Source organism: Manacus candei, unplaced genomic scaffold (genome assembly GCF_025592945.1).
Source record: "Manacus candei isolate 608988 ecotype Guabito, Panama unplaced genomic scaffold, ASM2559294v1 h1tg000043l, whole genome shotgun sequence".
Lineage (NCBI taxonomy): Eukaryota > Metazoa > Chordata > Aves > Passeriformes > Pipridae > Manacus > Manacus candei.
Genome location: NW_026138091.1, coordinates 16,588,234 through 16,614,518, shown reverse-complemented (window position 1 = coordinate 16,614,518; position 26,285 = coordinate 16,588,234). Strand labels below are relative to the sequence as shown.

Here is a 26,285-nt window from a genome sequence, read left to right as displayed (position 1 = left end):
TTGTAGCGTCTCTCCCCTGAGAAAGCTGGTGCAGAACCTCTGGGCCTTCACTTTGTGTTGTCATTGGGACAAACCGGGACAAGACGTGTTTGAAAGTTTCTTCCTGCCTGCTGTGTGCTGCCCATTGGCTGCTGGAGCAGCAGAGCAGAAATTCACTGTTGGCATCTGGCAAAGCAGCAGGTGACAGCAATTACAAGGGGGTGGGGGGAGAGGTGTCTGCTCTTCAAGAGGGACAAGACAAAGGAGTTGGGGAATTGTCCCGGTGTGGTATATTAATATAATATAAAAGACAGGACCCAGCAGCTAGTTGGCAAGCAGTCAAATCTGTTTATTTAAAAGAAAAATGTCTCCCTATAAACCCTCTGACAGACATTTGACCGCCTGACAAATGACAGCACAACACACACTGCTCATGTGCCCCAATAGTCTGTCCAGGGACTTCAGTTCCCAGAATGCTTCCCTCACTATTCTCGGGACACGTCCCTACATCCTGGAATTCTGGCATGGCAGGCTTGGAGCACTCAGTGGGCATTTCTTGAGAGCTGTGGTGGCCCCCGCCTGCTCGGGCTGGGATCCCACTTCATCCTGAGCCTCATTTCATGGAAGTGTGTCCAGAGGCAGCTCGGCCACAGGCAGAAGCAAAATCCCAGAGCAGGTGATGTGGGAGCTGCTCCTGCACCTACCACAGCCTCCGGCCCAGTGGGAGCAGCCCGGGCCCTGCCCCGGGGTGCCCTGAGGCGGGGCAGTGCCCACTCCCGCCAGCCGCCCTCACAAGGCCCAGGCCGCCTCCTTCCCACAAGGCCCAGCAGGGCCGCCCTCACTCCTGCCCCACCCTGCCATGTCCCGCCCGGCCTCACCCTGCACCGTGGCCTCTGCCACACCCCACGGTGACGTGCTGAGCGTTCCACCTGCCATTGTGACACCACAGGCACCAGTCGAGCACAGCTTCGTTGGTGCCCGGAGCCGGCGCTCAGAGCTGCTGTAGCCTCTCGAGGAGCAGTAGCACATCCCGCTGTGGGAGCATTTTGCGCCTGTATCGCCGTCTTGGTAGCTGCAGGCCACGAACGCTGCACAGGGCAACCTCGTCTGCCTTGTGCTTTATACCCCGTGCCCATCCTTCTTCTCATCCTCGTCCCTTTGTCACCCTCACCCCTAACCTCACCCTCGTCCCATTCCTCATCCCTACTTGGCGCCCGGCAGCCCCTCTGCAAGGGGGCTTCTTGCACTTCCTGCTGCTGGTAGCTCCAAGCAGGGCCATGCCGTGGCTTCTCAGCAAGAAGCGACGGCAGTCACCATCCAGCACCACCAGTGGGCAGCCCCGGGCTGCCACCAGCTCCACCAGCGCCTCCGAGCTCAGGGAGAACGGGCTGGGCAGGCTGCACCGCGCGGCCGCCCGCGGCGACCTGGCCTGGCTGAGGCGCTGGCGCTGGTATGTGAAGGTCGTCGGCATCGACAGGCGAGACCAGGAGATGCGGTGAGTTCTATGGGATGCTGATGGCACACCTTGGCTGCTCCTGAGCCAAGCTGCAGTAGTCCTCGGCAGCCCTCTGTTAAGGACAAGGCTTGAAAAGTGAGATTTGCCCTGTCAGCTGGGAGAGGGAAATCTTGACCTTTTCACTGCTTGTTGCTGCCGGCCGGGCTCCAGCGCTGTTGGAAACGCGTGTTGCCGACCTGCCGCTTTGCCGTAGTCTCTGCAGGGCTGTTCTGCAGCTGCTCAGCCCTCACCTCTTCTCTTCTGCCCTCTGGCTAATCAGCGCAGGATTGCAGCAGCAGCAGCAGCAGCAGCAGAGAGCAGCAAGCGGGAGGAGCAGAGTCCGGGCAGGGTCCCCAGGGTGCTGGGTAGAGACACGGCTTTGGCTCATCCTTTGTCTGTCTAAGTTAAGAGCGTGTGTTTAATTTTTAGGACACCTCTGCATCTCGCTTCGGCAAATGGCCATGCAGATGTCCTTAGATATCTGCTAAGAAAGAACAGCCAGCCGAATCTCGCTGACAACTTGAAGAGAACGGCACTGATGAAGGTGTGTGGAATGCCTTATGATCTTGTAGGTGGGGATTAGTAATGGTGTGTTAAAGGGGAGGTGTCTGGCAGGATTCCTTGCATCACTGAGCCATAGAAACATGCATATTGCAATTGGCGTGGCATAGGCCTCTGTTAGCTAATCTTTGAAGATGGTCTTCTATCCTAGCGTTCAGGAGCTGAGGAAGTTGTGACAGAGGGGGATGTAAAAGTTGGAAGTCTTTCCCTTTTCGTGTGTTGTTCCCAGGCAGTACAGCAGGAGCAGGAAGAATGTGTTGCTATTCTGCTGGAACACGGTGCCGACCCGAATCTGGCAGACGCTGGCGGCAACACTGCCCTTCACCTGGCTGTCCTGTCTAAAAATACAGCTGTAGCAGGGCTGTTACTCGAGCATAATGCCAGTAGTGATGCTCAGAACCAGGTAACCTTGGCACGTGGGTAAAGCTGCTCTTTCAAACAGCTGCAGAGCTTGTCTGTGTCTTTCTAATGGCGATTATTTGTCCTTTTAGATGGGATTTACTCCCTTAAAACTTGCAGCCCTCCTACAGCATGAGGAGATTCTGGAGTGCCTTCTGAAAAAAGCAGCGGACAGGCATGCTCAAGCCCAATTTGAAAGGTGAGGGGTTTGTCAAAACAGCACACGGGTCTTCTCGGTAGCCTGCAAGCAAGACCGAGACGAGGGGCGTGGCAATGAGCTTGGAAAAAGAAGGAGGAGTCACGTGGAAGCAGTTCCCTGTGTGACTGGTAAATGCAGGTCTGCACTTGGCTGCTCTCGTACCTTAGGGGCTCTCGTACTTTGCCCGCTGAGGTCTGCAAGAAAGCGTTGTCTGTGGTGCCCTCTCCCCACACAGACCCAGAGCCATCGGGAAACTTGCCAGTAGCTCAGCAGCATGGCTGCTCTGCAGGCAAGGGAGGTTTAAGCCAAGGCATAGTTGGTGCGTTAAGTGCTCTGAAGGGAAGCATTGGGAGAAAGAGAAGCAACAGTGTCTGAGGGAACACGAGGGGCTCCAACCACACATAAGGAGAAAATTCCTGCCATGTAGATGGTCAGGCGGTCGAACGGATTGCCCCGGGAGTTTGTGCAGCTGCATCTGTGGGGCCTTTGAAGAGCAGTGCAAGGAGCCCTGAACAGCATGGCCTGACCTTGTAGTTGAGGCTGCTTTAGGGAGGCCCCTTCTAAGATAAATTCTCCAATGCTTCCATGTACTTGGCTTCGCTTTCACGGAGCTTGTAGGAAAGAGGGGAAGAGCTCTTTCGGGAACAAGCAGGGGAAAAATGATGCGGGATCAGACATGTTTCGCATTAAATCTTGGATGCTTTAGGACTGCTTTTGTGGTTACTGGAACCCATGAGGCTCACCTGGAGGAAGATAATCTGCGCTTGCAGGAGGAGTTGGACAGGGCTGACACGGAGGTATGGAAAGCCTGTCCCTACAGGGATAAACCAGACAAAACAGTATTCTGGGAGCCAGTAGGACAGAGACCTAAGGAAGTGGCAGTTACATCAGGCTTTGATCTGCCTCTGTCCCTCCAGCCCCCTGCCCCACAACCCGCCATGCTGAGGCAGAGCTGCCTCTCCTTAGGGTTTCACCCGTGACCGGCCAGGGGGGCTGGGGTTCCTCTCTCTCTGCTACATTCAAGATTTTCCTGCTTTAAGAAGACTCCCCACACACCCCTGGCGTGATTCTTGACTCCAGGGCAGGTCTGTGGAGCAGTTCACCTGGCTGCCTTTGCTGAAATGGTGGTCATTAGCTTGTCAGTGATGCCATCCTTCCTGGCCCCACCACACTGAAGCAGAGCTGCCTCTCCTCAGGCATCCACTGCTTCCTGCTTAGGGGCTGCTGGGCACCTCTCTCTGTGCTACAGTCGGGGTCATTCCCGCTTAAGAAAACTCCCCATGCTCCCCCTGTGCAATCCTGGGCTCCAGAGCACATGTGCCAGAGCACTTCACCTCTGACACTTGCGAGATGCCTTCCTTTAGGAAGATGAATTAGTTCACTCATCTTTTCCTGGAGCAGCAAGCAAGGGAATACAAGAAGCATCACAGGTCACAAAAATGGTCCGAGGGGCAGTGTCAGTGCTTAGAACCGTGCTGTAGGAAAGCAGTGGAGGGGTGGGAGAGGCTGCTGTAAAAGAGGACAAAGGAATAGAGCTTGTGTTCATTGGGTAGTAGAAGTGAAGCTTTGAAGGTACTTGAATTGATTCCAGTTCTTTGGGCAGAGGGTATGCACACATACATGCAGCACCTGAGTTCTTCAGCAGCAGCTGGCTCCTCTATGTAAAAGCTCCCCTGACAACTGTGGATTCTTACCGTGATTTTACAGCTGCAGGAGGAGGAAGAAAAGCATCTTCAGTCTGAGCATTGCGTTCGTGACTTGAAGACTGCCTTGGATGATAAAGAAAGAGAAGCAATAACTTCTTCCCCGAAACTGCAGGACCTCCTGTTGCCATCTTCCGAGACTAATACCACTCTAAAACAACTGGAAGAACACGTGCAACAGTAAGAGAGTAACCCAGTGAAGCAAGGTGTCTGTCGCTTTGGGGGATTGGGTGGAAACAACGGGACAGTCAGTTGGATTTTGAAGGACACTTCTGCTGTGGATTCTGTTACTTAGCACAGTTTGTCTGGAACTGGATTTTCTGGTAATAAGACCCGTATTTGTTTTTAAGCCTTGAAATTGAAAAGACCAGATTGGAAGCCACTGTCCAGCAACAAAGCAATAGGATTGAAGCCCTTCAGAGAGACCTGCAAGCCTCTGCCTCAGTAAGCTGGTCATAAATTTCCCTTTTTGTGACTCTTGAGCCTAGTTGCCTATTTCTGGGGGGAAACTGTAAGACGAAGTTTTCCTGGAGAGCCTAGGGGAGCTCAGTTTCTGCCTTTTCCTCAGTAGAGGCTGCTCAGAAAGCAGCCTGGTCCTTTCCCCAGCTGCTACAAAAGCCCTGAGGGTATTTGCTGTGCTGGACACTAGAGCAATTCTTAGATTAGAAATTATGAGTTTCATCATGAGCTCCAAGGGACCCAGAAGTATTGCTCCCAGAAGTGTCTCACAAATTTTTAAGTAGTTGTGAAGTTTCTTCTTTCTGTCAGGGAATCTTTCAAGTGTTTTCTATGCTCGTTTCCAGCAGATGATAAATGCAGTTATGATGGCCACCCTCTTTAGAGGTTTTCCCAGAATTCACTGCCTTTAGATCACGCTGAGTTTCCTTTTCTTTTTTTTTTCTGTGTACAGGTTGGTGAACTTTCCCAGCAGCTGGACATGCAGCTAGAGGCCCAAAACCAGACTTTGCAAGAAGAGCTGTCCACTCTGCGTGGGAAGTATGAAAAACTGGAGAAGAGCAAATGCCAGCTGCAAGAAGAAGTGACAAAAGTCCATCATCGTTTGGAGACTTTCGTGCTGGATGGCAGCCAAACAGCACAATGTAAAAGAGAGGTGGAAGAACGAGCTGACCAGGAAATACGTCAAAAGCCACAAGACGTCAGTCTCGTTCTGCAAGTAAGTGAATTTCTCACCAGTGTCCACAGGCGCTACGTAAACTTCTGTTGTGGCCATCGGTTTTGGTCTTTTTCTTTTGCTCCTGTATTCTGTGTGTTAGCTTCTGCCTTTCCTGAAGGCAGTGGGAGAAGGCAATATGGTTGGGCAGGAGGGCTGTCATGGGTGTGTAATGTGCCAGCAGGTCCCTGAATCAAAAGCCTCCCCCAGGTAGATTCCCACTTTGCAGTGCTTGGGGGTATCTCTGTCCGCTGGCCTGGTTCTCGCTGCTCATCCTTCAATGGGTTTTGCAACTGCCAGCTGTCATGGCCAGACCTACAGGTGCTGCTTTGTCCTTGTAGGGGGGGAAGGTGCTCAGAAAAGGAGTCACTGAAATTCCAGGGGTGGGGGTGAGGGGGTGGAGGTGGGGGATGCTCTTATTGTCTTTGAGGAATCCTTTTCGATATACCCTGTCCTACAGATACAGTGTCTCTTCATTAGGAGCTTTGAATAAGAGTGCTGATTTGGGCTTCTTTCCCAATGAAAAGAATTATTTGCCGTGGTAGCTCCTGGCTTCTGCCTTGGTTGCTGCTGGTAGTGAGGAGGCACAGCTGCCTCTCTGAGTAAGGCAGGGCCCTTGAAACTGGATATGTGCAATTTTCTGCTGGGCAGAGCTCTCTTTTTCTTGTGGTGGTTGAAGGTGCACTGTCTCCTTCAGGCACAGGCAGCCTCCCAGGCTCGATTAGGACAGAACGGAGACAGTCATTGCGATTCAGTGAGAATCCAGTTAGAAGAAAGAATTAGAGATCTCGAAAGTGAACTGGACAGGGTAAAGAAAACCCAACAAGAGAGTGCTTCTCGTAAAGAAGCAATGCGAGGAGAAATGGAAATGTACAAAGACCTGTATCTGGAGGAATTGAAAACTAGAAGATGCCTAGAGAAGAAACTGGAAAGGTAAGTCCATGCTTTTTTGGAGTGGTAATAAGAGACTCCGTTTTCTTCATGCATTTTCCTTCTAAATGCATTGTCTACATCTCAGCAGCATTATTGCCCTACATTGGCCAACAGGGTCTGATGTAGTTGCCAAGACACTCTCCTTGATATTTGAAAAGTCGTGGCAGTCGGGTGAAGTCCCAGGTGACGGGAAAAAGGGAAACCCACTGTACCCATCTTTGAAATGGGTAGGAAGGAGGGCCCTGGTAACTGCCAACCTGTCTGCCTCCCCTCTGTGCCTGGGAAGGTCATGGAAAAGACCTTCTAGAAGCTATGTCAAGGCACATGGATGACAGGGAGGTGATCTGAAGCACCAGCACAGGACTGATGTCCTGAGGGACATCAGTGAGACCCCACCAGGAGTGCTGCATCCAGCTCTGGGGTCCTCAGCAAAGCAAGGACCTCCACCTGTTGGAGTGAGTCCAGAGGAGGCCACCAAGGGGGTTAGAAAGATGGAGCACCTCTGCTATGAGGAAAGGCTGGGGCAATTGCAATACTTCAGCCTGGAAAAGAGAAGGCTTTGGGGTGACCTAATTGTGGCCTTTCAGTACATGAAGGGAACCTACCACAAGGATGAAAAGAGTGCATTTAAAAGAGCATGTAGTGAGAGGACAAGGGGGGGGGGAATGTCTTCAAACGGAAAGACAGTAGGTTTAGGTTTGATACTAGGAAGAAATTGGTTGCTGTGAGGGTGATGAGGAACTGCAACAGGTTGCCCAGAGAAGCTGTGGATGCCCCATCCCTGGAAGTGTTCAAGGCCAGGTTGGATGGAGCTCTGAACAACCTGGTCTCGTGGAAGGTGTCCCAGCCCACAGCAGGAGGCTTGGAACGAGATGATCTTTAAGGTCCCTGCCAAGCCAAGCCATTCTGTGCTTCTCTGATGTCTGTGCTGCTTATGTGAGACGGTGGGGAAAAGGCTGGTTCTTCCTGTGTTTCATGGTTTTCTTAACTAATTTGCTGTGCAGGTTGGAAAAGCTTCTGAGGGTAGATAGGAGGAAACTCAGGGCTAATGAAGAAACCCAGTCCCAGCTGGAAGAAATGAAGAACAGATATTCTGAAAAGGTCAAGGAAGTGGACAGATTACGAACAGAGGTGAGCTGAGCTTTGGGTGGGGTTTTTTGGTTGTGATGTTACTTCTTTTGAAACCTGGGAGATGCTTTCTGTATATTTCTTGTCATGTTGATGATTTTTTTTTTCCCTTGGCTGCATTTTGGATGTGATGGGCTTTTCTTAATGCTCCTTCTGCTGTTACAGTAGTAGATGACTATAACTAATACGGAGGTAGTCATCATTATGGGTAAAGATGCAAATGAAAGGGCAAAGCAGTAGGTGTAAGGGCTCATGGAGGCCAGGCTGTCTTGCAGAGGAAGGGCAAGCCAAGAGTGGCAGCCAGCCTGGCAGGGTGCATGACCTCAGCGGCCAGGGAGCCCTCCCACAGGCCCTCAGCAAGAAGAGCAGAACAGGTCTGCTGACAGTAAGCGGGGTCAGCCAAGAGTGCAGATCCCCTGGCTGGGCCTTAGGGATGGGCAGGTCTGCCATCCTTGCAGGACATCACGTCCATGGGCTGAGAGCAGTGGGGCCCAGCTCAGGCCTGGCTGTAGCTTGAGGGAGGCTGTGACAGCGTCATCTGGGTCTGACAGATGAATTCCTGCCCTGGAAGAGAGGGGAGGAACACCGCTGTCACTCGCAGGGCACAATCAGCCCCTGAGCCCTGTCTCAGGCGTGAGCTGAGCAGGAGGCACTTGACGTTTTGCTTTTCTCAACAGTGTTGTTGCTGCCCAGGGCACAATGAGGACAGGTGCCTCCCAGGGGAAACTCTGTAACTTATTGCTCACGGGTAGCTCTTTCAACCCCTCTTGTCACAGGGAGTCAGAAGGACGGTTCCCAGCAGTGGTTTTGAGGCTGCTCTGCCTGTGCAGTAGTGGCATGGAACCTTTGATTTCCTTCTCCGCTCCTTACTCAGATTCGTTGCTAAAGTGGCCATCTTTCACAGCTACACTTGGGTTTGGAAGGCATCACTGTAGAATCACTTACTGCCTTTGCAGTGATTCCTTTGGAGTCCGGAAGCTTGTAGCATTTTTGCATGAGGAACTCCAAAAGGATGGGAACCTGAGGAATGCTGAGACAAATGAGGTGAAAGCTCTTCTGGCTGGAAAAGAAGAGCCTGGTTGCACTTTGTTTCTAGTCCCGAGCCAGCAGATGATGAATATAGTCTCCCTGGCCACCCCCTTTTGGGGTTTCCACAGAATTCACTGCCTTTACATCACGCTGAGTTCCTGTTTTCTTCTTTCTGTCTGCAGGTTGCTGAACTTTCCCAGCAGCTGGACAGGGAAAGTAAAAAGTGCACGCAGCTGGAAGCCAAAAATCAGGATTTGCAAGGAGAGCTGTCTACCCTGCGAGGGAAGTGCAAAAACCTGGAGATGGACAAATGCCAGCTGCAAGAAGAGCTGGCAAAAGTCCAGCACCATTTGGAGACTAACATGGTGGATCGCACCCAACTAGAACAATGTAAAAGAGAGGTGGAAGAACGAGCGGACCACGAAATAAGACAAAAACTCCGAGAAGTCAATGAGTTTTTGCAAGTAAGTGAATTTCTCACCAGTGTCCACAGGTGCTACGTAAACTTCTGTTGTGGCCATCGGTTTTGGTCTTTTTCTTTTGCTCCTGTATTCTGTGTGTTAGCTTCTGCCTTTCCTGAAGGCAGTGGGAGAAGGCAATATGGTAGGGCAGGAGGGCTGTCATGGGTGTGTGATGTGCTGGCAGGTCCCTGAATCAAAAGCCTGCCCCAGGCAGATTCCCACTTTGCACTGCTTGGGGGTATCTCTGTCCGCTGGCCTGGTTCTCGCTGCTCACCTTCAATGGGTTTTGCAACTGCCAGCTGTCATGGCCAGACCTACAGGTGCTGCTTTGTCCTTGTAGGGGGGGAAGGTGCTCAGAAAAGGAGTCACTGAAGTTGTGGAGGTGGGAGATCCTCCTGTTGTCTTTGAGGAATCCTTTTCCATATGCCCTGTCCTACAGAGAGAGTGTCCTTTCATTAGTAGCTTTGTATAATAGTAGCTCCAGGGTTCTGCTTTCATTGCTGCTGGTAGTGAGGAGGCACAGCTGCCTCTCTTAGTAAAGCCTTGAAATTGGGTACATGCAATTTTCTGCTGGAGAGAGTTCTCTTTTTCTTGTGCTGATTGAAGGTGCACTGTCTCCTTCAGGCACAGGCAGCCTCCCAGGACAGATTAGAACAAATCAGAAGCAGTCATTTAGACTCACTGAAAAAACAGTTAGAAGACAGAATTAGAGATCTTGAACGTGCACAGCGAAGGATAAAAAGCGACCAACCAGAAAGACCTTTTCAAAAAGAATCCACCCAGGCAGAAGTGGAAATGTACAAAGAGCTCTATCTGATGGAAGCGAAAACCAGAGAAAGCCTAGCCAAGAAACTGGAAAGGTAAGTCCATGCTTTTCTGGACTGATAATAACACACTCCTTTTTCCTCGTGCATTTTCCTTCTAAAATCCCTTTTTTACATCTCGCCAGCATGATGTGTGAAAGCAGAACACGGCATATTTGTGGGGAAAGTCCCTTAAGACCCTTCCCTTCATCAGACCTGTCTTCCTTTCTCTTTAAGAGTTCCAGCAGTAACACCACAGTAGTGCCATTATGGCATTATTGGTGTCTTTTTCAAGTTGATGTTGTTCTAGCAGGCAGTCTTTTTGCCAGTCTCTAATCTCCTCATCCCGTATGTGACAGAAAAGATGAATCTTGTGCCCTTTACTGTTTGAATAAGGAGAGGCCTCTCGGAGAACAGAGTTGGATTCTGTGCATCAAAAATAAGAATGCTCTTTCTTGACTTCTGTTTTGGCAGCGGGTCTGAGGTTTGAGCTTTCCTTGAGAAGGCCAGGGTAGGCCAGAGTTCTTATGGAGGTGACACTTGCTGCTCCTTGCACTTAGTGTAATTTCTTAGAAACAGGCCCTCTGAACAAGCTCAGATCAAAAGATGTGCTTGTTTTGGACACTCTTAATACCTCTGGCTTTTAGAAGTCGAGTAGTAGTCAAGGACGTGGAGGGTAACTTTGCAAAAGCCTTACTGCCAAAGATGACTCTCTGTGTGCTTCTGAATGTTTCAGAGCTGATGAGAGACTTGCAGAGGCCGAAATCAACCTCTTTTTGGAGCGCCATAGAAGCAAATCTGCAGTCACAAGCAGCGCTGTCAGCATACATCTGGCTGCAAGTCCACTTCTGGATTCAGCTGGCCTGGGATGTCTTGGCAACAGTTTGGGACTGAACAGAAGTCTGGGTTTCAGAACACCACCCAGACATCTGTGGTAAAGCTGAAGATTTTAGGACATCAGGTTTGTACAAATTTTCCAGAGCGGTCAAAGGCCAAAAAATATTGAAATCGAAGCAATGAGCTGTGTAACTACCTTCTTTTTCAAGACAAACTGTGGTAAAGAGCACTGTGGGGCACGAACCACGCACCTAAGTTCTACACTAAATTTACATGTATGGTATGTGTGACCTATTTCAAGTGGCTGATGTCACCATGAGTGCCAAATGCCACCAGACATCTGTGAGACCCCATTTTCTTCATCATTGATCTTTGTTCTAGCAGTTTCTTCACTGGACCTTGCTTTAATATGTTACTATGGACAGGAGGCATTTGTTCCTGTAGTTCCTGCTACATCTTACTACATGAAACAGCAGAACTCCCTACTCCTTGGGAAGTCTTCACGGCCTTCTAATTGTGCAGCAATGCTGCAACCTCTGCAATAGCACTGGTCCAAGTATGCCCTGTAATCAGCAGTCAGTGTGATAGCACATCCCTTCCAGAATGCAGAGCATTATACCAGGAGACGTGGAAACCACACACCAGTAGTTGTCATCAGTGGGACAGCCACGTAGCATGGGACTGAGGCATGGCCAAGCTTCTCTGTTGACTTAGTGTGTTTAGTTGTTGGATGAATATGAGAAGCATTTGTTCACTTTGAAGTCCATCTCAGTTCACTGGTCCCCTCACCTCCATTGGAAAGAACCCATTTCAACAAGGTGTCTACATACAGCACCCGGTTGAAGAGAAAAACACCAAGGAGATGAAAAGGGGCCAAGCAGTGTAGGTAATGCATAGCAGCGGCAGTTACAGACGGGAACTTTTCTGTACCGCTGTGAACACGTTTTTGAGGGCAGAGGCGTGGACAGGCATTATGGAAAGAACTCGTGAGGTAATTAGTGCTGTACCATCTGCAGGGACTATTCTGCAGGCAAGCACTAGAAAGGAAGCAAACTCCAGGGACCCAATGCAAAAGGGAGAAAAGGAGAAGACCAGGAGGGGCAGGGAGCACGGAACAAGTGAGGGAAAGAAAGGACAGAGAGATGGCAGCAAGATGTTAAAAGAAGGAAAAGGCAGAGGAGGAAACCATTCCTGTTTGAGGAAAAAAGCTGCCCTAGTTGAAAAGAAAAGAGTTGACAGCTGTGTCTTTTTTGAAAAAGAACAGGGAAAACAGATAGTGAAGGGAAGGACAGTGGGAGTACCCAGTGCTTCCTAAAACTGAATTGTGCAGCAACAGTCTTCAGCTCGTCCTTTCCATTGTGATTTTCCAGAAGAAAACTCTGGGCATCTCAAAGTTTTGTCAGTATCAAGACAGAAACCTTCACTGCTTTCCTAGCTTCCCTCAAGGATGTTACAGAAATTAAATATTTCTACAGGTTATTTCATGGCTCATTGTTTTATCCAGTTGCTAATTTATGCAGATGTGTAGTTCAAATCGCTATATAGGCTGCTTCAACGCTTTGCAACAACTGCTTCCCAGATCTACTTGTGGAAAACAGTTGAGTTGATTCCAAGAAAAGAATGCACGTGATCTGAGAATGGTGATACTGTTCTCACTCAGCGTCCTGACTGCAACAGCACCCATACATTTTGAGGCCACATGTGTCTCACAGCCTTGAGTGTACTCTCAAGGAAGTTGATGTACAACTACGTATGACATTTCCCCAGCCTTCAGCGACTGATGTCCGGACGGGTTTTGTTTCTTAGTTTGGGGGCTTGCTTTGATCCCAACATTTCTCCTTCCTATTGCATTTTTGTTGGTAGGACTTAGTCCCCTGAAGTTCTCTCTGACCTTGACTGCAACCTCTGGAGACTTTTAGTTTGTTGTCAACAGAGGAGCTGAGGATAGTTCACTCTCACTATACACAGTTTGTCTTCTCAGGATTTGCTTCAAACTCTACTACCATATCAAGTTCTAAAGTTTTTTTCCTCGAAGGGGTGTGTGTAAAACAATGGCTTAATCCACTGAAATCTTACCTCTTAACTCTGTAAATACTACGTCTTAACTGTGTATTTTCTGTATAATTCTAGGCACGACAGGAACGGGATGCAAAAATCGCTAGAGACCTTCAACGAGGTAATGTGTCATTATGTTAGGAGGGTTTTTAAGGAAAAAGGTGACTATTTCTAGCTCTTGACAGCTCTCGAGCCATTTTTATCAAGTTCCTGTGATAAGTAGGTTTTTGGTTTTTTTTTTCTGCTAGCCTTCCAGTTGAGACTTGAATGTGAAAACTTCCTGCTTACCAAAATGTTGCGTACAATGTTATGCACTTGCCTGGAAAAAACCAAGCGCAAAGAAACCCTTGGCTTAAGCTGAAGTTGCCCTTCACTGGAGTTCATCTCAAGCACAAACAGCAAAGCAGCCAAGCGATAAGTATAAGCTTCAGCCATCACTTCCCCTCCCATGTACACCGATGGCATTCAGCACTAAACCCCACCATACCCGTTCTTTGCTGTTGGTTCCTGATTTTTGCTACTATTCTGTGATGCATGGCTTGTCTTGGTAGCTTAGGTGGTGCAGTCTTTTTTGGAATAAGCAAGAAGATCAGTGACAAAAGATAATCTGTCTTTAGGAAAAGATTATTCAGTATTTTTTCGGCAAATATCAGTTCAGTGCTTGCCGTACGTAGCATAAAACATGCTGTAGAATTTGAGGCCAGGTGTCCAAAGAGGAAATGCACCTGTTCCATGGGAATTCCTTCCTCCAGAGTTACTGCTTTGCAGTGCCTGGTGCTCTGTAGTAGTAGTAGTGTGCCAATAAATCACTGGTTTGGACATAAAAGGAAAGCAGAGACTTCGGGTTGAAGAGGTCTACAGGGGGCTGTTTAGCACGGGAATCGTTTGTGGATTGCCTGAAGATGTTCAGTGTGTAGCCCCCAGAATGTCTTCCACTTGCTTTAGAAATGCTGTTGACGGATAAGCAATTGTGGAAAAAATGGGTTTCTTCCTTTGCACCTAGCCCTTCTGTTGTTATGTTCCCTTGGAAATTTTAAAGTCTCTGCCTGGATTGCAGTCTCTCGTGTTGCCTGTCATGTCCTTGCCTTATTTTGCCCTGTCTGCTGTAAAAGTAACACCAGGAATCTTGTCAATTTTCCCCCCAGCCACTGCTAAACCTACAAGTGGATCTGCTGGATCTTCAAAAAATCTTCATGTGGACCACGGACGCGGTCCCTGTGGGAATAACAGGTTTGCCACTCTTGGGATGAGGGTGTAAAAAATGGCTCCTTTAGGGAGGTGGGTTAAGGTTTATATAAGGTAGGGGTAGAATTTGCTAGAAGAAAGGGAGGGACTAGGGCAGAGCATGCAAAGTGTAACTATATAAGGGAAAAAGGGGGTAGGGTTTATCCAGTTTAGGGAAAGGGTGGCCATAAAAGGAAATACTGCAATGCAGCAAACTTTGGCCAATCAGGGAGTGGGGCCTAAGGATACAGCAATCAAGGGCATTTTCATACAACAATTTCAGGGTACAAACAAGGGAAAAACTACAATAAATATTTAGACACAACTGTAAAACTCGAAACGCATTGGGTCTGAACTTCTTGACAATTTCATACAGGGGTTTCATCCTCTGGAGGGTCACACATTTCTTCTTGTTTTCTCCAGCTTTCATATGCAGCCATGTCCTCACTCCCGACAGACCAGGATCCCCTTGCCAGAGTAATGGAGGAGCACCGTGATTCTTTAATCAAAAGTTACCGGATTTGAATGAAATGCTATAGAGAGGCTCTGGAAATCATTCAGTGTTCACAGTGAGTCTGTGGTTTCCCATCCCCCACTTCAGATGTGAAAACATGTTCCTTGCAGTCGGAATGTAAACTCATAAACTCTATTAAATGGATGTCAAGCACATTGCACTTACCTGTTGGTTTACTGATGCATAGCTGGTGTCTTGGTTTCTTATGCACTCACAATAAGAACACATCCATTTTTTCTGCCTAGCAGATTGACTGATCTTGATTCTTGAGCATGAAAGAGCTCAAGTCCTCGGAGCCATCATAGTGATTCAGCAGAAAACAGAAGAAAGAAGTAGAGATCTCAAAAGTCAATTGGACAGGATAAAAAACACCCAGCAAGACAGACCTCTTCAGAAAGAATCCACCCAGGCGGAAGTGGAAAAGTACAAAGAGCTCTGTCTGGTGGAAGCGAAAACCAGAAAAAGCCTAGCCAAGAAACTGGAAAGGTAAGTCCATGCTTTTCTGGACTGGTAATAACACACTCCTTTTTCCTCGTGCATTTTCCTTCTAAAATCCCTTTTTTACATCTCACCAGCATGATGTGTGAAAGCAGAACAGGGCATATTTGTGGGGAAAGTCCCTTAAGACCCTTCCCTTCATCAGACCTGTCTTCCTTTCTCTTTAAGAGTTCCAGCAGTAACACCACAGTAGTGCCATTATGGCATTATTGGTGTCTTTTTCAAGTTGATGTTGTTCTAGCAGGCAGTCTTTTTGCTAGTCTCTAATCTCCTCATCCTGTGTGGGACAGAAAAGATGAATCTTGTGCCCTTTACTGTTTGAATAAGGAGAGGCCTCTCAGAGAACAGAGTTGGATTCTGTGCATCAAAAATAAGAACGCTCTTTCTTGACTTCTGTTTTGGCAGCGGGTCTGAGGTTTGAGCTTTCCTTGAGAAGGCCAGGGTAGGCCAGCGTTCTTATGGAGGTGACACTTGCTGCTCCTTGCACTTAGTGTGATTTCTTAGAAACAGGCCCTCTGAACAAGCTCAGATCAAAGGATGTGCTTGTTTTGGACACTCTTAATGCCCCTGGCTTTTAGAAGTCGAGTAGTAGTCAAGGACGTGGAGGGTAACTTTGCAAAAGCCTTACTGCCAAAGATGACTGTCTTTGTGCTTCTGAATGTTTCAGAGCTGATGAGAGACTTGCAGAGGCTGAGACCAAGCTCCTTTGGGAGCGCCATAGAAGCAAATCTGCAGTCACAAACAGCACTGTCAGCGGACATCTGGCTGCAAGTCCACTTCTGCATTCAACTGGCCTGGGATATCTTGGCAACAGTTTGGGACTGAACAGAAGTCTGGGTCTCAGAACGCCACCCAGACATCTGTGGTAAAGCCAAAGACTTTAGGTCATCTGTAGCAATTTGAAACTCGGATATCAGCACAAAAGGATTATGTAGCAGGCCATGGACCAACAGGGGCTGAAAGAAATCCCACCACCTGAGGATCGCATGCTTCTTCACAAGACCTACTGATATTTAACTATGTTGATCGGCCTGGCTCCTGCAGCGAGATATGGAAAGACTTTGTGATGATGATAACAGACTACGTAGAAACCCCTTTGTTCTCTCCCCCCCATGTAATCCTTGTTACAAGAAATATTAAACAATTGTGTGACTGTAGCAGAAAATTGTGTAATCCTCTAGTTAGCATAATCCATCCCCAACTTAGCATAATCCATCCTCCTCATTAACATGTCCTGCCCCCAGCACCCTTAAATTGTGAGATGCGTGTTCAATAAAGATTCCGGTTTTCACCCCCAAACTTGGGATTGATTAGTTGTTGACCTCCTACAAATGGTGCTGTGTGTGAGGCCCAGAGCCCCAGCTTCTAATATTTAGAAGCTTGCAGTCCAGAGCTGACACGGCATTGGCAGAAGAAGCGGCTCCTTCTCTCCCGGTGGAGGTGCGTGGTTGAACTTAAAAAAGGGAACGTACATAGAATTCGTCACACTGCAGCAGGACTGCAAGTGAGCAGCTTCCAACTAGGGGGGGCAGAGCGCTGCCGGCGGAGAGACCCGGGAACCAGCCCATCCCACCCCCCTCACCTCCAACCAAGACAGAAAAATGAGGGAAAATAAAAAAGGCGAAGAAAGCAAACAACAAAGACATCCTTCCATAGCTAATAGCCAAAATTGTTTTTAGATGAATGCCTGGACATAACAAAGATTTTATTCATTAGCTCAGACACTTCAATCAGCAAGTCTTGGTTTAAATAAGTGATGATGTCTAATAATGTAAACAAATTCAAGAGGAACCTTGCTAATTGTTTTCTAAAATTGTTCACCTAGATGGCAGTCCCTAGTAGAATGAAGTTTTTGTGTTTGTGAAAATTTTTGCTAGGTTTTGTAATACCTATGACAAAAGGGGTGATCACAGCAAGTGAGAGGTTTAGTCATCACCGGGTGACCAAGGAGATTGTTTTCCTGTGGGTGTATCAGAGGTACCATCTGCAGATCTTAAGGAAGTGGTCTTGGAGAAAGGAGGCTAATGCTGATTTTGAGGATTAAATATTTAGGCTGTGTGGTTGCATGTCAAGCAAGGCCAAGACAAAGGGACCTGTTACCCAAACTATCCCAATGAAAACAGGATGGGTAGCCTGCCTATTAGATCCCAGGCACTGTGGGGACCAGAATAACCACAGTGACTAATTGTGATGGGAGGCACTCATGAAACACACATTCCCATCAAAATATGGCTTTTTATTTTAGAGGCTCCACAAGCATAGCGTAGTAGAATTGTTTAGGTTGAAAAAGACCCTTAAGATCATCAAGTCCAACTGTTAACTCATCGCTTCCAAGTCCACCACTAAACAATATCTTCAAGTGTCATTTCTGCACATCTTTTTAATACTTCCAGGGATAGTGACTCAACCACTTCCCTGGGCATAACAACACCTTCTGTAAAGTTCTTCTCCTTAATATCGAATCTAAGCCTCCCCTGGTGCAACTTGAAGCCATTTCATCTTGTCCTATGGCTTGTTATCTGGGAGAAGAGACTGACACCCACTTGGCTACCATTTCCTTTTCAGGTCACTGGAGAGAGCAATAAGGTCTCCCCTCAAGTCTCCTTTTTTCTAGGCTAAAAAACACCGGTTCCCTCTGTTGTTCTTCCTAAGACTTGCTGCCTTTCAGGATACACCCCTAAATCAGCAACAAGGCATCCATATCATCACATAATGAGTGTCCATATGATCATATGATCATGTGATCATATGATCACATGATCATATATGCTTAAATAACTCAAAACTCATTAAGCTTCAGAAAAGCACTGATTCTGAGCACTCCTGATGTTTTACTTGACAGCGAATACTTCTCCCAACCTGACCATTCCAACTAGTCTCCTGACCCTCTGTCACAACAGCACAGTCAGTAGCATGGCTGGAGAGTTGCACTTTGCTGCTTGAGGGAGGAGTCCTACAACAAACAATTTTGTACCATGCGTAGAAAGTTAAATTATGAGGCAAACAGTACACCAAGAATTTACTGCCACTAGATGGCAAAAAACACATATGGAAAGCAACAACACATTTCTGAGAGCACAGCTAATGTTCTCTTCACTCAGGGGAGTTTATTCCTTTCTCGAGTAGCACAAGCAGGAAGACAACAGGGCAGCACAGAAGCCCTGTCCAAGTATGTACTTTGCCTTTGGAAAAGCTGCATTAAGTACCAACACTGCTTAATTCTCCACAACCCTCTGCATCAAGTTCTGTTTTAAAGCTAACTAGCAAAAAAAAAAAAATTGTAGTTGTAGCCTAACAGGAGGTTTGGGGCTCCATAGAGTTCAGAAATCTGTCTGCAAGAGACTGTGAATCTCTGAGGATAGTGAAAGAGAAGGGGATATGGGGAAATCCTTAGCCATTTGAAAGGATTTACACTGCAAGACTCCTTGTTGACTATGGGACACACCATGTCATTTAAAGAGACACTTAAAGAACACAAAATGACCTCATCGATGCTAGGCCTGGGGACAGGCACACTGTGCAAGTCACTTGGGAAAACACTGGCACGAAACTCTCATTACCATGGTGTTATAAGTAATTACCACTAATTACTTATGGTGTTATAAGTTTTCCAAACATACTGGGTGTCTCAGTTTAAGGAGACTGAAAGTGTTTTGCTAAGGAGGGCGAGTTATGAGAGACTAAACTCCTCTCTCTCAGCAATTGTAAATCCGAAATTAAGAGGCTCCAATCAAGAAAGTATGGAAAAAAGGAAAATAACAACCCTTTATTAAAGGATATATATGTATTGGCAAAACCAGCAAAAGAACACTAAAACAACTAAACAATAATCCTGTACCCAAAAAGTCACCCGCAAAAAAAGGAAACAGTTTGACACTTCTCTGTCCTCTAGTGCGATTCTAATCCCGGTTGGCAGAGGGCGCTGTTGGATCACTGGAGGAGCAGAGCCTGCGGTTGCTCGGTGTTGGTCAGCAGGGGGGGCTGTTGGGCTCTGCTGGTTGCCGTGTGGGGGCCCCGGATCGCAGGAGAAACCGAAAAATGGAGATTTTCCCACTCACCGAGGAGGGGAAGGGGAAAAGGGGAAAGAAGGGCGGTTTCTTTCCCACTAAACTCATGCTGTCTGCGGCTGGCTGTGGTCAGGACTCCCCTTTTTTTGTCAATGAGTACAAAACTCTCCAATGAAATCTGAGCAGATTTGAGCTGGAGACAGAGCAGTGCACAGGCAAGCCGAGGCTGGAGAGCAGCCGGATGACCAGGTCGAGAGCAAAACAGCCTCAGAGCTTTTTCCAACACACACACACACACCCCTTGTGGGAGGTGACTGAGTTGTGGACAGCTTGGGCCCTGAATTTGAGTGGTTGCAGCTGTGAGGTTGTAAAGGAATGTGAACACTGAAGTGAGAAGAAGATAAACAAAGAAGATGGAACTACTGAACCACAGAGGCAGCCGGACATCTGTAACAGTTCGTTTGGATACATGTCCGGAAAAAAAACAAGTGCCAGAAACATTCAAACACACAAAATATCTTTTATTACAGTGAGAATAGTAATAATAATAATAAAATTAGCAAAAAGAATCAAAAACTAAAAAAAGATACAAAATAACTACCTTACTGTGTGACCTTAAAAAACAAATGCTACAAACAGCATTTATAACACGATATTAACTAGTAAAAAGAGAGTTTAAAGGGATACCAAAAAGGGATCTTAACACAATATTATGGATAACTATTAACATGATATTGGTTAGTAAAAGGGGAAATTAAGGGAAAAATACTATGAACAACTTATTTATGTAAAAATATTCAATAGTAAAAGGGGAATTAAAGGGACACTAAAGGGATATTAAAAAAGTTTATTCTCTCGGTTGCTTCCTATCAATAAACTGTGCTTACACACACAGACAGGCCAGGGCTATCAGGATCTGCAGCAGCTGGTTGGTACCCATGCTCACTCCTCACTCACACACACACACCCAGCCCCAGACAGAGCTATTAGGCTGGAATGTAGTTCTGCCAGCCAGTTCCTTTGTGTAGGCAATCACCCAAAGCAGAAAACTGTCCTCCCCATTCAACATTCCTCCCCCACATACAGCAGGGGAAAGAAAATTCCCTTTGGTTTTTTAGAACAAGTAAACCCATGACACTGGGGAACAAATCCCCCAGTATATTTCCCCCATCTCTACACTGTCATCTCCTTTGAACACTAGGCTGGGCAGTGATTCTTACTGTCATTGGATCTCTGTGAACACAAACGGAGCTGTCCTTGGGGGCTGAATGACTGCAAGGGTCATAAGTTAACATAGCATTGAGGACTTGCGCTGCACATCCCAGCAGCTGTGCCACAAGGAACTATGTTACTGGTAAGTTTCATTTATCTGGCGCAGTGCTACAGACAGAGCCCATTCATCCTGGTTTTCAACCTACTAATTTTCTTCACATCGAAACCCCCTTTCCATACTTGTTGGGTTTAACAGCCTTTGCAACACCTTGCAAAGCAAAATGACACAAAAGAGCTGGTTAATATTCAGGGATCACTTCCATCAAGCTCAAGAGAGTTTCATCCTAGAAAGCAGGAAGTCAGGCAAAAATTCCAGGAGGCCTGCATGGATGGCTTCATAAGGAGCTTCTTGTTCAAACACAAAAAGGAAGCTTAGAGAGAGTGGATGCAAAGAAAGATAACAGAAATGTTGTCTGGGCATGCAGGGATGAAGCTGGTAAAGCTAAAGCCCAAATGGAACTGAATCAGGCCAGTGGTGTCAGAGACAACCAGAAGGACTTCTTTAAGCATGTAGGTGACAAAAGGAAAACCAGGGAAAATGTGGGCCCATCACTCACCAAGAAGGGGAAGCTTGTTACACAGGACAGGAAAAAAGCAGAAATACTGAATGTCTTCTTTGCCTATGTCTTTCCTAGCTTTTCCCAACCTTCAGGGATCAGGACAACTGACTCTAGGAAACCCTATTCCAAAAGAGGACTTGGACTAGAGCACCTTAGTCTTTCCGTGATTATGTGCAGAGGGTGAGCAGTAGCCACCAGTAAAGCAGGGCCATACCCACAGTGCGGCATGTGCAAAAGCATGCAAAGCATAATGGGGCTCCTCAGCAAGAAGCAATAGCAGTCGCCAACAAGACTCTAGCAGGTGTCCTCCTTTTCTTCTGTTCCCCCTGCCAGCTTTGCTTCTCCCATTCTCCGATCACAAGGCTGTACCCTCTGCTTGCCTCTGGGACAGGTGGGGACCGGTCCAACTTTGGCAGAAAGGGCATGGCTGCCAGAACTGTCGCGACATTTTAGAACTGCTGCGTTTGGTCAGAGAATTGGAGCTCTTTGGACCTAGGTGGGAGGGATGAGGAGAGTCATATTTTTGAAGGCTTATTAAGGCTTTCTTCCTGGGCTGGGAGTTAAGACTTCCCTCTCTGCCCTTGATCTGAGTGCAAATCAGTCTGGCAGATATCTTCAAGGCTGAAAGAGAAGCCAGGCCTGAAGGCCAAGCCAGAGTTCTCCTCTGCTCCCTTCAGCTCTGCTTGCAGCTGCATCCTCAGCCTGTCCCAGAGGCCAGACAAACATGTCCCCTTCCTCTGTGAAGGCTTGAAGCACAGTCATGTTAAGATCATGGCCTACAGGTGAGCTATTGCTACTAATCAGTTGCCAGACTCTTCCAGTGCTTTAGAGCCATCCTCTTTGTGTTCTGGGCAGAAGATAATAGCGGGTGAGCTTCTGGTAGCCATAAAACACAGGCAAATCCCTGATCCTGTGGGAAGTGGAGGGGTTTGTAGCCTGCAAAGAAGAAGGGAAATTTCTTCAGCCTGCTTGCGGTGCATTGTAGCGTCTCTCCCCTGAGAAAGCTGGTGCAGAACCTCTGGGCCTTCACTTTGTGTTGTCATTGGGACAAACCGGGACAAGACGTGTTTGAAAGTTTCTTCCTGCCTGCTGTGTGCTGCCCATTGGCTGCTGGAGCAGCAGAGCAGAAATTCACTGTTGGCATCTGGCAAAGCAGCAGGTGACAGCAATTACAAGGGGGTGGGGGGAGAGGTGTCTGCTCTTCAAGAGGGACAAGACAAAGGAGTTGGGGAATTGTCCCGGTGTGGTATATTAATATAATATAAAAGACAGGACCCAGCAGCTAGTTGGCAAGCAGTCAAATCTGTTTATTTAAAAGAAAAATGTCTCCCTATAAACCCTCTGACAGACATTTGACCGCCTGACAAATGACAGCACAACACACACTGCTCATGTGCCCCAATAGTCTGTCCAGGGACTTCAGTTCCCAGAATGCTTCCCTCACTATTCTCGGGACACGTCCCTACATCCTGGAATTCTGGCATGGCAGGCTTGGAGCACTCAGTGGGCATTTCTTGAGAGCTGTGGTGGCCCCCGCCTGCTCGGGCTGGGATCCCACTTCATCCTGAGCCTCATTTCATGGAAGTGTGTCCAGAGGCAGCTCGGCCACAGGCAGAAGCAAAATCCCAGAGCAGGTGATGTGGGAGCTGCTCCTGCACCTACCACAGCCTCCGGCCCAGTGGGAGCAGCCCGGGCCCTGCCCCGGGGTGCCCTGAGGCGGGGCAGTGCCCACTCCCGCCAGCCGCCCTCACAAGGCCCAGGCCGCCTCCTTCCCACAAGGCCCAGCAGGGCCGCCCTCACTCCTGCCCCACCCTGCCATGTCCCGCCCGGCCTCACCCTGCACCGTGGCCTCTGCCACACCCCACGGTGACGTGCTGAGCGTTCCACCTGCCATTGTGACACCACAGGCACCAGTCGAGCACAGCTTCGTTGGTGCCCGGAGCCGGCGCTCAGAGCTGCTGTAGCCTCTCGAGGAGCAGTAGCACATCCCGCTGTGGGAGCATTTCGCGCCTGTATCGCCGTCTTGGTAGCTGCAGGCCACGAACGCTGCACAGGGCAACCTCGTCTGCCTTGTGCTTTATACCCCGTGCCCATCCTTCTTCTCATCCTCGTCCCTTTGTCACCCTCACCCCTAACCTCACCCTCGTCCCATTCCTCATCCCTACTTGGCGCCCGGCAGCCCCTCTGCAAGGGGGCTTCTTGCACTTCCTGCTGCTGGTAGCTCCAAGCAGGGCCATGCCGTGGCTTCTCAGCAAGAAGCGACGGCAGTCACCATCCAGCACCACCAGTGGGCAGCCCCGGGCTGCCACCAGCTCCACCAGCGCCTCCGAGCTCAGGGAGAACGGGCTGGGCAGGCTGCACCGCGCGGCCGCCCGCGGCGACCTGGCCTGGCTGAGGCGCTGGCGCTGGTATGTGAAGGTCGTCGGCATCGACAGGCGAGACCAGGAGATGCGGTGAGTTCTATGGGATGCTGATGGCACACCTTGGCTGCTCCTGAGCCAAGCTGCAGTAGTCCTCGGCAGCCCTCTGTTAAGGACAAGGCTTGAAAAGTGAGATTTGCCCTGTCAGCTGGGAGAGGGAAATCTTGACCTTTTCACTGCTTGTTGCTGCCGGCCGGGCTCCAGCGCTGTTGGAAACGCGTGTTGCCGACCTGCCGCTTTGCCGTAGTCTCTGCAGGGCTGTTCTGCAGCTGCTCAGCCCTCACCTCTTCTCTTCTGCCCTCTGGCTAATCAGCGCAGGATTGCAGCAGCAGCAGCAGCAGCAGCAGAGAGCAGCAAGCGGGAGGAGCAGAGTCCGGGCAGGGTCCCCAGGGTGCTGGGTAGAGACACGGCTTTGGCTCATCCTTTGTCTGTCTAAGTTAAGAGCGTGTGTTTAATTTTTAGGACACCTCTGCATCTCGCTTCGGCAAATGGCCATGCAGATGTCCTTAGATATCTGCTAAGAAAGAACAGCCAGCCGAATCTCGCTGACAACTTGAAGAGAACGGCACTGATGAAGGTGTGTGGAATGCCTTATGATCTTGTAGGTGGGGATTAGTAATGGTGTGTTAAAGGGGAGGTGTCTGGCAGGATTCCTTGCATCACTGAGCCATAGAAACATGCATATTGCAATTGGCGTGGCATAGGCCTCTGTTAGCTAATCTTTGAAGATGGTCTTCTATCCTAGCGTTCAGGAGCTGAGGAAGTTGTGACAGAGGGGGATGTAAAAGTTGGAAGTCTTTCCCTTTTCGTGTGTTGTTCCCAGGCAGTACAGCAGGAGCAGGAAGAATGTGTTGCTATTCTGCTGGAACACGGTGCCGACCCGAATCTGGCAGACGCTGGCGGCAACACTGCCCTTCACCTGGCTGTCCTGTCTAAAAATACAGCTGTAGCAGGGCTGTTACTCGAGCATAATGCCAGTAGTGATGCTCAGAACCAGGTAACCTTGGCACGTGGGTAAAGCTGCTCTTTCAAACAGCTGCAGAGCTTGTCTGTGTCTTTCTAATGGCGATTATTTGTCCTTTTAGATGGGATTTACTCCCTTAAAACTTGCAGCCCTCCTACAGCATGAGGAGATTCTGGAGTGCCTTCTGAAAAAAGCAGCGGACAGGCATGCTCAAGCCCAATTTGAAAGGTGAGGGGTTTGTCAAAACAGCACACGGGTCTTCTCGGTAGCCTGCAAGCAAGACCGAGACGAGGGGCGTGGCAATGAGCTTGGAAAAAGAAGGAGGAGTCACGTGGAAGCAGTTCCCTGTGTGACTGGTAAATGCAGGTCTGCACTTGGCTGCTCTCGTACCTTAGGGGCTCTCGTACTTTGCCCGCTGAGGTCTGCAAGAAAGCGTTGTCTGTGGTGCCCTCTCCCCACACAGACCCAGAGCCATCGGGAAACTTGCCAGTAGCTCAGCAGCATGGCTGCTCTGCAGGCAAGGGAGGTTTAAGCCAAGGCATAGTTGGTGCGTTAAGTGCTCTGAAGGGAAGAGAAAGAGAAGCAACAGTGTCTGAGGGAACACGAGGGGCTCCAACCACACATAAGGAGAAAATTCCTGCCATGTAGATGGTCAGGCGGTCGAACGGATTGCCCCGGGAGTTTGTGCAGCTGCATCTGTGGGGCCTTTGAAGAGCAGTGCAAGGAGCCCTGAACAGCATGGCCTGACCTTGTAGTTGAGGCTGCTTTAGGGAGGCCCCTTCTAAGATAAATTCTCCAATGCTTCCATGTACTTGGCTTCGCTTTCACGGAGCTTGTAGGAAAGAGGGGAAGAGCTCTTTCGGGAACAAGCAGGGGAAAAATGATGCGGGATCAGACATGTTTCGCATTAAATCTTGGATGCTTTAGGACTGCTTTTGTGGTTACTGGAACCCATGAGGCTCACCTGGAGGAAGATAATCTGCGCTTGCAGGAGGAGTTGGACAGGGCTGACACGGAGGTATGGAAAGCCTGTCCCTACAGGGATAAACCAGACAAAACAGTATTCTGGGAGCCAGTAGGACAGAGACCTAAGGAAGTGGCAGTTACATCAGGCTTTGATCTGCCTCTGTCCCTCCAGCCCCCTGCCCCACAACCCGCCATGCTGAGGCAGAGCTGCCTCTCCTTAGGGTTTCACCCGTGACCGGCCAGGGGGGCTGGGGTTCCTCTCTCTCTGCTACATTCAAGATTTTCCTGGTCTAAGAAGACTCCCCACACACCCCTGGCGTGATTCTCGACTCCAGGGCAGGTCTGTGGAGCAGTTCACCTGGCTGCCTTTGCTGAAATGGTGGTCATTAGCTTGTCAGTGATGCCATCCTTCCTGGCCCCACCACACTGAAGCAGAGCCGCCTCTCCTCAGGCATCCACTGCTTCCTGCTTAGGGGCTGCTGGGCACCTCTCTCTGTGCTACAGTCGGGGTCATTCCCGCTTAAGAAAACTCCCCATGCTCCCCCTGTGCAATCCTGGGCTCCAGAGCACATGTGCCAGAGCACTTCACCTCTGACACTTGCGAGATGCCTTCCTTTAGGAAGATGAATTAGTTCACTCATCTTTTCCTGGAGCAGCAAGCAAGGGAATACAAGAAGCGTCACAGGTCACAAAAATGGTCCGAGGGGCAGTGTCAGTGCTTAGAACCGTGCTGTAGGAAAGCAGTGGAGGGGTGGGAGAGGCTGCTGTAAAAGAGGACAAAGGAATAGAGCTTGTGTTCATTGGGTAGTAGAAGTGAAGCTTTGAAGGTACTTGAATTGATTCCAGTTCTTTGGGCAGAGGGTATGCACACATACATGCAGCACCTGAGTTCTTCAGCAGCAGCTGGCTCCTCTATGTAGAAGCTCCCCTGACAACTGTGGATTCTTACCGTGATTTTACAGCTGCAGGAGGAGGAAGAAAAGCATCTTCAGTCTGAGCATTGCGTTCGTGACTTGAAGACTGCCTTGGATGATAAAGAAAGAGAAGCAATAACTTCTTCCCCGAAACTGCAGGACCTCCTGTTGCCATCTTCCGAGACTAATACCA

General features: G+C 48.8%; 1 protein-coding gene and 1 long non-coding RNA gene across 8 annotated transcripts in view; both read left to right on the top strand.

The window, feature by feature from the left end:
* The first annotated feature begins 1,033 nt into the window (after window positions 1-1,033).
* Window positions 1,034-26,285, top strand: part of LOC127474535 (ankyrin repeat domain-containing protein 26-like) — a 55,841-nt gene continuing 30,589 nt past the window's right edge. For 2 of the 6 annotated variants that reach the window (XR_007905889.1, XM_051795456.1), the window contains exons 1-13: window positions 1,034-1,474; window positions 1,904-2,018; window positions 2,265-2,438; window positions 2,527-2,633; window positions 3,340-3,430; window positions 4,341-4,516; window positions 4,687-4,780; window positions 5,247-5,510; window positions 6,205-6,440; window positions 7,445-7,571; window positions 8,780-9,061; window positions 9,683-9,918; window positions 10,598-10,822. Coding sequence is in view for 2 of the 6 variants with exons in the window: in XM_051795456.1 (XP_051651416.1) it covers window positions 1,257-1,474; window positions 1,904-2,018; window positions 2,265-2,438; window positions 2,527-2,633; window positions 3,340-3,430; window positions 4,341-4,516; window positions 4,687-4,780; window positions 5,247-5,510; window positions 6,205-6,440; window positions 7,445-7,571; window positions 8,780-9,061; window positions 9,683-9,918; window positions 10,598-10,799 (2,322 nt within the window). In the remaining 4 variants the exon portion in view is untranslated. Of the gene's footprint in view, window positions 1,475-1,903; window positions 2,019-2,264; window positions 2,439-2,526; window positions 2,634-3,339; window positions 3,431-4,340; window positions 4,517-4,686; window positions 4,781-5,246; window positions 5,511-6,204; window positions 6,441-7,444; window positions 7,572-8,779; window positions 9,062-9,682; window positions 9,919-10,597; window positions 10,823-11,714; window positions 12,399-12,828; window positions 12,875-13,001; window positions 13,276-26,285 lie in introns of those variants that run through there. The other 4 variants (XR_007905887.1, XM_051795455.1, XR_007905888.1 and 1 more) reach the window with 4 other exon arrangements.
* Window positions 13,769-14,845, top strand: LOC127474587 (uncharacterized). 2 transcript variants are annotated; one of them, XR_007905901.1, is made up of 3 exons: window positions 13,769-13,983; window positions 14,401-14,546; window positions 14,737-14,809. It is a non-coding gene; the product is annotated as an uncharacterized LOC127474587 (long non-coding RNA). The 2 variants fall into 2 exon arrangements; XR_007905900.1 differs by having other exon boundaries at window positions 13,770-13,983; window positions 14,740-14,845.